The sequence below is a fragment of the Pezoporus wallicus genome, unplaced genomic scaffold (genome assembly GCF_028554395.1).
Source record: "Pezoporus wallicus isolate ANWC-B61680 ecotype Strahan unplaced genomic scaffold, APGP_CSIRO_Pwel_v1 contig_8013, whole genome shotgun sequence".
Lineage (NCBI taxonomy): Eukaryota > Metazoa > Chordata > Aves > Psittaciformes > Psittacidae > Pezoporus > Pezoporus wallicus.
This window is the reverse complement of record NW_026636761.1, coordinates 2,024,625-2,037,037: the sequence shown is the minus strand read 5'-3', so window position 1 is coordinate 2,037,037 and position 12,413 is coordinate 2,024,625. Positions and strand designations below refer to the sequence as shown.

Genomic DNA, 12,413 nt, shown 5'->3' with positions numbered 1-12,413 from the left:
TTTATAAAACTCTTGCAATCGTTGATTCAAAACAAGGTTTTCTTGTTCTGCTTTTCTCCTTTGTCCTCTTTGAACAATTTTCTTTGGAATGTTTTCGTTGTGCTTAGGAGTCGGAGATTTCCTGGGGCTTCTAATAAAGGCATTTGATTTCCACTCTCCACATACTTTAACAAGTCCAAGGATTTTGAGGTTTGACATTAACTTAAGAGAGCTGGAGATAATCAGCCATGGGGGTAAAAAGCCAGAGTTATGCAAATTATTTGTAAAATGTATAGAAAGCAAAAGAACTCTTTCTTTAAGTGTGGTTGGTGTGGGACAGAGGCTTTGTCTCCACACACAGTATCTGCATGCTCCCCTTCAAATTTATGGCTGCGATTGAAACCTGTAAAGGGGTGATCTGTAAAGTATTCCTGCTATCCTACACTTCTCAACAGGTTTATTACCTTTCGTTTATAAAATGAACAGTCTAATGAGCAGTATTTTAGATCACAGATATCAAAGTCTGGTCATTTGTCAAGATTAGTTTCCTGTTGTGAGATTGCCTCGTGCAAAAAAAAAAGTGCATAACCTTGGGTTACTCTCTGGGAGCCGAAAAAATGCCCATAAACACTTTATAAGATAAATTTACTGAAGATTTTATAATCCTAGAATCCAGTCCAACGCAGTGCAGTGTATTTGTGTGTGTGTTATAACGCAGGGAGTATCATCTGAATACAGAGCAAGGAATTTTCTTACGTTGACAACAGACAAGTTAAAGGTGGAAAGTTCGTGCAGTATTGTCAGGCCAATTTAATGGTAATTTGAACGAGTTAATACTACGTTGACAACAATGTAATTCGTTATAACTAAAAGACTGCCTTTGGAAACGGTGCTGAAAGCCCCATCTTCGTGGCAATAGTGAGTTGCAAATAGGTAACATAAAATATTCCTATTTATGCTTTAGACATCTTATTTTGAACAAAAAGGGGGAAAAACCCCACTCAGTAAAGCAGTGTGACAGTGAGGGGGCTCCTCAGGTGAGCAACATGCTCCGCAGCACAAGGCTGAGAAGAGAGGAGGTTGGTTTTGTGTCCCAGTTAGGAGGAATGTGAAGGGTGGATACGCTTTCCTATTTGGAATGAAGTGTAACCCGTGTGACGTTCGTGTTTTCACTTTCACTGCATGTATTTTGCGGTTTGCTTGGAAGAAGCCCGGCGGCCGCCGCAGCCCTGCTCGGGGGGATGCGCCCATCACCGCAGCGCCGCTCCCGCTCGCTTCGGGCCGCGCACCGGCCCCTCAGGCGCCAGCCTCATCCCGGGGAAGGCCCCCCCCGTTCTCTCCTCTCTGCGGCGGGGAGGTGGGAACCTGCCCGCTGCCAGGCTGGGGGAGCGGGTCTCCGATGCGCCCTCGGTGCCCTGTGCGCCCGCGGTATCCCTCTGGAGGCAGACCCCGGCGCGCAGCGGTTTGGTCCGATCGCAGCGCTGTCGCGACAGATGGCTCAGACGAGCAGCACCGATCTGAAGCGCCGCCGCTTCCCCCCGGCCGCGGCCCCCGAAGCGGGACCCGCACGTCGGGTCCGTCCCGTCCGTGCCGGCAGCGAGCGGGTGTCACCCGGCGCAGCGGTGCGAATGAGCCGGTGCCTTCACACCAGACCTGCTAATCTGCGGAGTGCTTAAGCGCGCTCCATCATAACAACAGGCTTCAGACAAAAGATACAAGCTTAATTAAACTGAGTCAAATCGGTTTAAGCAGTTAAATAGAAACAACTTTTTAAAGTGCTGAAAATCTGTTTGCTCTTTTTTTTTTTTTTTTCCTTTGTCCTTTAATCCTTTCAGATATGTTACTGTGGCTAGATAAAAATATTTCCTGCTTGGGAATTTGCTAGCTAAAGCATTGTAAGAAAAACCTCGCAGACAAGCCCGTGTGAAATAAGATGGCCTATTTACTAGCAGTGCCCGTGGGTCCTGTGTAGCATCAATGTCTCTTTAATAGATTTAATTCATTATGTAGCCAAATAAGAGCTGCTCAGTCCACCTTGCGTGGCTCGTACAGTGCTCAGCTGTTACCTCGTGGCTGTGGCCATGCAGAGGTACGCACCGAGACTGCAAGGTTAATAGTGTAGATCTCTTTTATTAGATCAGAAGATACAGATGGGGAAATGCCACAAGTTACTGGGCTCTGAGCCTTCCTTTAGATGCCATGTGTAAATAGATTTACATTTTCCTTTCCCTCCTGCTCGTTCTGTGACTCCATCGCTTGCTGAGGAGCTAGTGACTGCCATTTTGCTGTACTACTGAGCTCAGACAAAATGGAGGCTTTGGAGGAATCAGGAACTACCACAGTGTGTGCCTTCTAAAATTGAAGATAATTGCCCTTTTCTATAAAAAGTGGTAATTTTGAGGATGAAACAACCACCAGCATACCCCATCCCAAAAGGCAGAATCTCCTTTTTCCCTCCTGTGAGTACATGGGTGCAGTTGTGTTAATTTCATTGCCAAACTGTAAATGTTAATGCACCTTGCACTTTGATATATTGCTATAAAAGATACTGAATTTCAAATCACCAAGGCCACTGCGTGATACAGGGACGTAACTTGGCTATTCATCTTTATTTGAAGCAGCCCTCTTCCTAAAAGCTCACTTAGGGAGATTCCCAGTTGCCATTAGAAAAGCAAAATAAAATTAATCTGAATCATCCTAACTTCATCTTAGAAAATTAATGATGGAGGAAAGGGGATTTTTAAAGGTTTAATAAGAACTAGTCTTGAGTAGTGTATATTCTAGAGCCTGTGATTATAGTGGTAATTTAGCAGATTGTATCACTGCCTATCTCTGCCAAAGGATGTTTCACACCATTTCGAATGCACAGTACTCCCTTCAGAGACAGGTTGTTCTGGAATAACTCAACATCCAAGGAAAAGCCATGTTATTTCACTCCTGACTTTATCAATTGCATGTGTGCGATCGCACATGTGTGCGGGTCGTCTTCTCAGCAACTGCACTGAGGTTTTGTGCTGGTTTCTGTGTTCATTGATCAGCCTCCTCAGAGACAGACAATACCAAAAATGGAAAGTCATGAAATCTGCTCAGAATAGGGTTGAAGTGCTGAAACCAGAGAGCCTGTGTAAAGCAATGTGTGAATTGGTCCTTCCTCTATAAGGTGCATTAAAGTAAATTTGGTTTCGAACAAGGTATCTATACTCTGAGAGCTCCTTTTTGTTTCTCATTTTGAAGAAGAACAAAACGGTGAGATAAGAACAAATCTTAGTATTTTTTTTCCAGCAAAGGTGATTTGGGAATCTTGAGACCAGAGGGATTGGGATTTGAATAAAGTGCATGCCTGTGATGTTTCCAAGTCTAAGGATGCAAGTCTTGCAGTGTGAAAAAGCATGAGCCAAACAGATCTGCAGTTAAATTAGAGAATTTGCTGTGTTTGAATTCATGCTCTGACGTTCCCTTTGACTTTGCTGCCTCTCTTTATTACAGGCTGTTTGCTGCTAAGTGCAGTGGCTGCATGGAAAAGATCGCCCCAACAGAATTCGTGATGAGAGCCCTGGAGTGTGTTTACCACTTAAGCTGCTTCTGCTGCTGTGTCTGCGAACGGCAGCTGAGGAAAGGGGACGAGTTTGTTCTTAAGGAAGGGCAATTGCTCTGCAAAAGTGACTATGAAAAAGAGAAAGACTTGTTGAGCTCGGTCAGCCCAGACGACTCAGACTCAGGTGAGCTTTTCCCACACCTGCTCCAACTGGAAAAGCCGCAAGGGTTCGTAGAGCTTTCCTATAGAAACATATATCCATTTGCACATCTACTTTATTTATATACACATGCAAATTAGCAGCACAGCTAAAAGAAATCCCTACTTGCAGTCTGCTCTCCCTAGCTTGATTCCCTCCCTGAACTTGCTGCTTAGTAAAGGACAAAAGCAGTTAGGTTTTGTCAATGTATTTTTCTGTAAGATCCCAAAATGTGAATCAGCCTGACTTCAGTTACCCGAGGCCTCACTCAAATGTGCTGTTTTCCATAGGCATTCTTCTATCCACTTAACATATTTTTCAGGGGATCTTCTGCACATACACTTTCAGCACTGAGCTAGGAAAGTGGACAAAGTAGTAATAGAATTTTCAAGTGTATTCTTTCTGCCAATCACAGAGAGTAACTTTAAGTACAACACAGAAGTACTGGGAGAATCTGAATGAAACTGAGAAGTGGGTTTGTGCTGCAGCAATAGTATGTGTAGCGCAGGAAGCCAGGGCAGCTGCCTGCTTGGTGAAGCTGCCTGCAAATGTGCTCGTGTTAAGGCAGACAAGTGGGCTCACCTAGAAGAGAAATAAAAGCAATAATAATAAAAAGTTTGCCTGCTACAGATCTCCAGAGTTTCCTGGAGGTCCTGCACTGTCCCTGATGAATGCAAACTGTTTAGGATCAAGGGACGTCAGGCTTGATACCTTCGTAAAATGGTCTACTACAAATCTGCAGTGATCTCTGCCTTCAGAGGGACCTGGGCTTTGAATGCTGTGATTGCAAGAGTCTGCACATTTGGCTAAGGCGAGTGTCACCACACTGTGACCAGAGCTTTTACCTTCTCCTGAAAACGACAGCGGAGCCCTCATACCTGATAGCAGATGATGGGGGTCTTCCCCAAGTTCTTCACAGTGATGGAGAGACAGATGCTTCCTTTCCTCCACCTGTTTCCCAGGGAAAGTTTTAAAAGAGAGTGAGCAAAATCCGTTTGCTGTCTATCCAGGGTTAAGAACACAGTAGTGCACAGGCCAGATAAGTCACACACTGGACTCAGGTTCTCCAGTCCAAATCCCAGGGACTTAGCAGGGGTTACAGTGAGGACTGGCTTTCAGATCACAACCAGTTCCAGGAGACATGGGATGCTTCCTTCCCGTGCCATATATGCTCAAAGAGATTGGAAAACTGCTGCCAGTGTGCCCTGGCTGATCCCCAAAGTAGAGACAGTGTGTACACAAATTGCTGCCAGCCATCATAACTGTGCACTTCTTTCCCAAGAAAATGTCTAAGAAAATCAACAATTATCATTCCATTAAGTGAACAAATGACATGAATGTTTGCCTCTGGTTGATGGGAAAATGCATTATTCTAATTTAGGTAAGAGCAGTAATTATCTTAATCTCTAATCTGAGAGCCATATTCTCCCCATTACTGAAATTTGTATTTTGATGTCAGGAATGCTGCAAGACAAAGGTCACTGCTAACTCAGCAGGACACGCGGGACCGGGGTCTTTCTTGGGGGAGCATGTTATTTATTGCCATACTGTATTTGCAGGGCCTTGAGTGCTCTGCTCTGTAAATCTCACGTCACAAGGTCTGTGAATTTGCCCCAGGCCTGTGAGTTTCCTACTTGTCCTTCAGCGTTTCGTTCTCCTCTCCAACCTCAAAGTTCCACTGTCAGCCTATCTGTGTTCAAAGTCCCTTTTGAGAAGCTGTATGTACAAGGTTGTCCCCGTGCTGTAGCAATGGCATGGGGATCCTTCTCCCTTGCCTTCCTCCCTCATCATGCTGGCACTGGTAGCTGCGTTGGAGATGTGCTTTGGGCTCTCCTTCAGGACACATATTCTATTTTGTGATGATCAGCAAGCTACCAGAGTGGGACAAAACAACCTTGGTTTCAATTCCATTTCCCCTTGGCACAAGGGGTAGTTTCTTACTCCTGGAGATGCTCCCCCCCCCCCCCCCCCCCATTATTCTCTGTTAGCCAAACCCAAACCTGAAAAACAAGTTGACAAATTAAATGAGATGTTTTGTCTCCCGTTGTCTAATGCATAGAAAACGCAGATCTCCCAGATGCCTGTGTGAGAGCAGATGATTTCGCATAGCCCTGGCTGAGAATTTGTCCTTCTCCAATCAAATATTTATTCACTGGACACAAAAGTAACTCTCCAATGAGCAATGTTAATCCTCACAAACCTTTCCTTAGAAATAGCATGCTGGAAAGTTAATAATGTCATGGTTATTAAAATGACTGAAGTTCTCTTTAATCATTAGGCCAGAGATGCTTATTAAAGTAAAAGGTGATTAGATTGATAGGTGTATAATAATCAGGCCCTAAAATGAATTTAAGTCTAATTTGTTAATTCCCCAAACATGATCTTTGAGTATATAAAAATTGCAGAGTGTTTGCTTATGCTGAAGTCCCTATAATAGTATATTAACATTTTCTGGAAGAAAAATCAGTAATCTGGTGAAATAAAATATGCTGAGTTGAAAAGTTGTTTTTCAGAACAAAATTTGTACTTGACTCTTCACGCTTTGCCACTGCAATTGGTATTTTCTATTACAACACACTAACAAACATTGTATCATCAGATTGTGTGAATATTCAGAGTTTAACAAATCATCCATTTGGTCTACTTACTTGTATGTATTTACCAAGAAAGAGAAGATTTCTGCATGCACATACAGACACGCTATAGTACATAGAGAAAGAACTCCGATGTTTCTGTGGGAAACATGAATGAGATGGCAAAGATGATATTGAATATTGTCTCTAGAGCTTAAAAATGTTCAAATCCACAGCTGGAATCTACACTATATATAGCTTGAGATATTTTTGTGATATGTGCACTTACACTGTTTCGCTGCCATAGTGGTGCAGGCAGTAGTACCTGTCTGCAGCTAATGCTTCTGGAGCAGATGTGGCTCTGCTGTAAAGAAAAGGGTGTGCATCAGCTGATGTGGTTGCAGGAGGTGAGCACATGGGGGACCAAGTGATGTCAGAAGGGCACAAAGTGTCTATGTGCCTGATTCCTGGAAATATTGAAGCATATTCTGGATTTCAAACCCCTGAATTAAAAATCAAACACATTTTTATGTTTTTATGGCATTTGATTTAGGCAGTGCACACAAATGTAAGTCAGTCTCTTCCTTCCTGCAGTTGCTTTAGGTATTCAGAGAAATATGGGATAATGTTGAACCTGCTAACTAGCTTGGCAGCTGAAGAGCAGTTCTCAAACACCCTGTTATCTTGGTGGAACAAATATGATTTCATATCCTGTTTATTTTCCATTAGTTAAAAGTGATGATGAAGATGGGGATGTTAAGCCCACCAAAGGACAAGTAACACAAGGAAAAGGAAGTGATGATGGGAAGGACCCAAGAAGACCTAAACGACCAAGGACAATACTTACTACGCAGCAGAGACGAGCATTCAAAGCATCCTTTGAAGTGTCTTCCAAGCCCTGTAGGAAGGTAAGTGCTTCATCAGGGACCAGAAGTCAGCTCTGACACCAGGCTGCAGGGGTGACAGGGTCAGGCCACAGCTCCCTGCCCTTTCTTGGGACAGCAGCAGGTACCTTGGGGTGATTCCAGAGACCATGCCAGCATTCGGTAATACTCACCCAAATGCCATCTCCACCTGGAGCAACCAGCAGCTCAGGACCAACCAGCTCGTTGCTGTCCCTTGGTATTCACAGCATGCAGAACAGCTCCATGACTGATTCCTGCTGAACAACAATACTTGTCTGTTATAAAACATGAAATAGGCCTTGACTATCAGTAAAAGTGGTTTTTGCCCTTCTTTTTCTCACTACAGAGGGAGTGAGAGGGAATGAGAGCGTGCTCAGCTTTGGACCAACTGTTGTCCTTCCAGTCTTGCTTTTCTATGAAACTTAACCCTTCTGTTGATCTTGTTTATAGCAGCTAGGGAAAGGTAGAATCTATTTCTTCACTGATGAAGGTGGCAAAAAGCAACCCAGCTCCCTGTTTCCTCCTGTGTGTCATTTTACACAGCTCAGACTATTTGTTCAGAGACAGAGCCTTGGGTAGCATGGTTTAGTGTGAGGTGTCCCTGCCCATGGCAGGGGGGTTGGAACCGGATGATCTTAAGGTGCTTTCCAACCCTATTCTATGATTCAGTACTTATGAAACTGGTGGTGACATGAAGGGCAAAACTTGAGTGAACTGTGCAAAAATATGAGGAACTTTTAGAAGTAATTCTGCACATGCAGTTTTTAGTGTAAGTACAGGCATAATCCTCCACACATAACTGATTAGTTTTTCTAAAAAATATTAAAATTGACATTGTTAAACTTTTTCTCCTGTAGGTCAGAGAAACACTAGCAGCTGAAACAGGCCTCAGTGTGCGAGTTGTCCAGGTCTGGTTTCAAAACCAAAGAGCAAAGGTAGGTTGTTTGTCAAGTTCTCAAACGTAAAACACAAATTGTCCTCCAACACAAGTTTCCCCCTCACCCTAGATGTAGTACCTACCACAGGGATCCCAGGGACTGAACTGTACATATTTTGCATGCGCTGCTGTCTGCATCCATACAGGAAAGGCAACTTTCAAACACAGATATTAAGTTCATGTGTTCAAAGCAACATGAAGCTGGGGGTAAATTTTGCATGCAAATATGAAATAGAAACTAAAATGTTTAAGCTTAGAAATGAAACTGAACCCACAGTGGTGTCAGCATGAATATAAATGGCCTGCTTTAATAGATTTTATGTTTGTAGAGAGTTTTGTAAGGAAACAAAATTGTTGCATTTGGAGCCATGAGATTGTTCTGTTCTTTCTCTTTTATCAGATGAAAAAACTAGCACGAAGGCATCAGCAGCAGCAGGAGCAACAAAACTCGCAGCGACTAGGGCAAGGTAGGGCCTCTGTGATGAAGGCAAAGAAATGGATAAAGAATCCGCCACATTTCTTGAAGTGCCTTTCCCACATAATGCCTTAAGTACAACCCCACAGAGCACGCATGAGTCTGTGGATAATGTGTGCCACCATCAGTGCTCCGTCTGAGTGCCCATCCCAGGGTATCCCAGAGTTCTTCCATGCGGCCAGGCCCTGGAGGTGCTTACACAGAAGCTGTTACCTTCTTTCTAGAATAAATCTGCAGTACAGAGATGCTTTCATTGGAGGAAACCTCCAGGAGGCTCTCTCCAGGTAGATACTGAGAAAGGAGTCCTGCAGGCTGCCGGCAAAGGTATCATCGGCATCGCTGCCCCAGCCAAGGCAGAGGGATCTGCACAGAGGCACCAGGGCTTACCCTGCTGCTCCATGGATGCTCTTGAGCATCTCCAACTCCCAAGGTCTTGCAGCCTCAAATCCTCCTCTACAAAGAGCCAGAAAAACTGGTACCAACAGAAGTTAGATATTAATAGGGCTGTGTCGCACATGGGACAGACTTTGGGAAGATATGGTCCAGCAGTATTATTTAACTCCACACCCAGAGTTAAATAATAACTTCAGAAATTATTTAGTCAGAAATTACAAGTCTTTCAACTTACTGCTCAGGGTTGTACTCTCAGACAAAATGTGGAAGCCTCCTCTGAATGACAGGACACACTGAGCTGCATCTCCTCTGTGCTTGGGTTCTGTATTGCTGTTGATGCTACTGTGTGCTGCCTCTTTACTCCTAAGTAGTGACTGTGCCCTCCTGTTTGCTTTGCAGAAGTAATGTCCAACCGAATGGAAGGGATGATGACATCTTACACACCACTTGCACCACCACAGCAGCAGATTGTAGCAATGGATCAAAGCAGTTATGGCACAGACCCATTTCAGCAGGGTCTCACCCCTCCACAAATGCCAGGCGACCACATGAACCCTTATGGTAAGGCATGCATCATTCTGCCGCATCAGAAATAGCAGGGTTCGTATGCTGGTTCACACCCCACAGGTTCAGTAGAGTTACTTGCTTTTATAGTATTGTTTTCTGGATTTGTACCAGGGAATTTGTACCAGTCAGTTTTGTATATGTATATATTTTCATGTACACATAAAGGGGTAGAAGAGAGCTCATCCAAGGCTCTGGACACCCTTCAGAACTATTTCACAGTGTAATTCTGAGAAATGATAAACCAAGCAACATCACCTCTCCAGCTCCACTCTTTTAAACCAATATCCAAGACAGTGAAAAATAAACAGTACCAAATTCTAGCTCCCTCACAAGTTTTTCCTTTTTCATAGAAGCTTTGGGGGAAAAGTGCCTTCAATAAAAAGAAGCAATCTATTCATTCCGAAATGAATAAACACCCCTGTAGGATCCCTCAGATTAGATGTGTGGATTTGTTAAAAACAGGTTTTTAAGCTACTAAGAGATGTGTCACCACAGCACATTTTTCCTGTGTAATTTTATTCTCTGCCCAAAATCAAGATGATGGTTTGCTTTCGTGATTTCCTGACCACACACTTTCAAGTGGATAGGTACCCTAAATGCATCACAAGCATTAAATGCCTAATAATTGATTCTGGACAATTGCAGTGTGGCATTTAAATAAAATTTAAGAGGATTTCTCAGACTCTGGTTATTGGCCTTGCTGTAACCCACAAGGGTCTGCTATGTCAGACTTGTTTCTGCTGACCAGGAGCACTTCACTTCACTATAGAGGGGAGAGCACAAAGCCATTTCAAATGGGCACATGAGGAAAAAGAGCCAGACTAACACTTTCTTAATGCTCACAGGACTTGAGCTACAGCTCTGTCTCGTACCTTCAGAGTTGAAGTAAGTTGAAATCTTATTTGCTAAGGGAAATAAAAGGTGCTGTTCCAAACTAGCCCCAGAATTGTGGAATTTTCTTAAATGAAAGCATGTTTACAACTGTAGCTAACTCGAAGCCAGGGAAGCTGGGTCTCTCCTCCTGAGTCCTATCGCATTTGTAGCTCTGTCTTTTACCTTGTGTGTAAATGAAGATCATTACTGGTTATGGTTCTCAGACCACTTTTCCCATCATGGGCACTCAATGTCTGGTCCCACCTTCCTTGGGGCCTTGGTGCCCCTGCAAATGCCAGATCCCAACTCAGAGGGAGCCAGGGACTTGCTCCTCCTCCCCAGCACTGTTTGCTCCCGTCATCAGCCAAGACTCTCTTTTGTGCTGCTGACTGCAGTAGAAATTAAATCCTGGCAGTTCCGTGTGGCACTGCTGCCAGCTGAACTCTGCAGATTGGTTGCTGGCCTTCCTCTTTGTAGGTCAGACCCTTAGAGCAAAATTAGGGTAACATGTAAAAACAAAACCAGGAGCGTTGCCTTTTGGTGCAGCGTGCAACATGTGAGCATCGTGTGTACTGTGTCCTCCTCTGCCTGCACAGAATCCAGCTTAACATATACGTTTCATTTGCAGGAAACGACTCCATTTTTCATGATATCGACAGTGATACCTCTTTAACTAGCTTGAGCGACTGTTTTCTTGCCTCTTCTGAAGTTAACTCCATGCAGGCTAGGGTAGGAAATCCCATTGACAGGCTGTACTCTATGCAGAGCTCCTATTTCGCCTCATGAAAATAAAAGAAAACAAACAGCCGGCGTATATTTAGCCAGTGACTATTTCCAGTGCAGACTCTACAGCCATATGTTGCCCAGCTCTTCCTTCACAGTGACTCCTGTTGCCTCTGGACTGCAAAGAGCATTTTTTAGGAAGACTGTATCTGTGTGCATATATGTGTATGTATGTACATATATATTAATACCTACCTACATACATACATATATATATATAAACAAAACGCATCCACCAGTCCCATCCCCTTGATTCCCAGCTTGCACCAGACCACGAGACAAGCACGGAAGGAACAGAAGACCCTGCTCGTCAGAAGCCTTTGGTTTGGTTTTGAGCTCATCGTTGTACAGGAAATGGATTTTGCGGAAAGCTAGACCTTTTCCTCCTTTCTCTCTTCCTTTCTTTTGGATGTTTAAGCTTTGTTTGTTTTGTTTGGGTTTTTTTTAAAGCCACTGATACTGACATTAGTCGACCATATGACAAATAAATCAAGGAAACTGGAGATTCCTCCCTTTTCTTACTGCATGATTCATACTATGTTGTGGATAAATTGCCATTTGAACTGTGAGAAGTTAATGTAAATGTGACGTTCAACATTTGTTTCCTTTCTACACTTTTTCTACATAACCTAGATCTGCTCATTAGTTTATAGCCCTTACGCATATGATACTGAGGAAAGTGGTTAACAGTAATATTTGTGGAGAAAGCCAGTGATTTCATAATAAGAAAGGTCTATGACCCTGGAGAGGAGATGCATGTTAGGGACAGAGGCATTTAGGTTAGTATTGATCTTAAATAATTAAAACTAAAGGTGCTTACAAGACAGTTTTATTTAATTCTCTTTTTTTGAAGTGTGAGAATAAACCATTTACATTTGTCTGGAAGTACTGCAGTGCCAAATTCAAGTCTAGACCATGACTGGCAAACATGTGTTGTTCATTCTGTTCTGTTTATTTATGTTTTGCATGAGGCATAAATGTGCTCCATTGTCCATCTGGAATAATTAAGCACTCCTTTAGTTAATTATCTCGCCTCAGCAAGAATCTGTGATACACAGTTCTAGCCTGAACCATCAGAAGTCCTGAAACGTGCTCTAACTGGAGAAAAAAACAGCATGAAAGAGATCACAATGGGAGGTTTAGGTATGTTGAGCTGAAGTCTAAGCTGAGTCCTGCAGGTTTCACACTGACAGG

The 12,413-nt window shown here is 43.4% G+C and overlaps 1 protein-coding gene across 1 annotated transcript in view; it reads left to right on the top strand.

Annotated features, from left to right (window-relative positions):
* Positions 1 to 12,202, top strand: part of LMX1B (LIM homeobox transcription factor 1 beta) — a 95,471-nt gene extending 83,269 nt beyond the window's left edge. The window contains exons 3-8 of the mRNA XM_057401645.1: positions 3,466 to 3,698; positions 7,016 to 7,194; positions 8,049 to 8,126; positions 8,529 to 8,595; positions 9,396 to 9,557; positions 11,065 to 12,202. Coding sequence (XP_057257628.1) covers positions 3,466 to 3,698; positions 7,016 to 7,194; positions 8,049 to 8,126; positions 8,529 to 8,595; positions 9,396 to 9,557; positions 11,065 to 11,222 — 877 coding nt within the window. The 3' untranslated portion in view covers positions 11,223 to 12,202. The remainder of the gene's footprint in view (positions 1 to 3,465; positions 3,699 to 7,015; positions 7,195 to 8,048; positions 8,127 to 8,528; positions 8,596 to 9,395; positions 9,558 to 11,064) is intronic.
* The last annotated feature ends 211 nt before the right edge of the window (positions 12,203 to 12,413 follow it).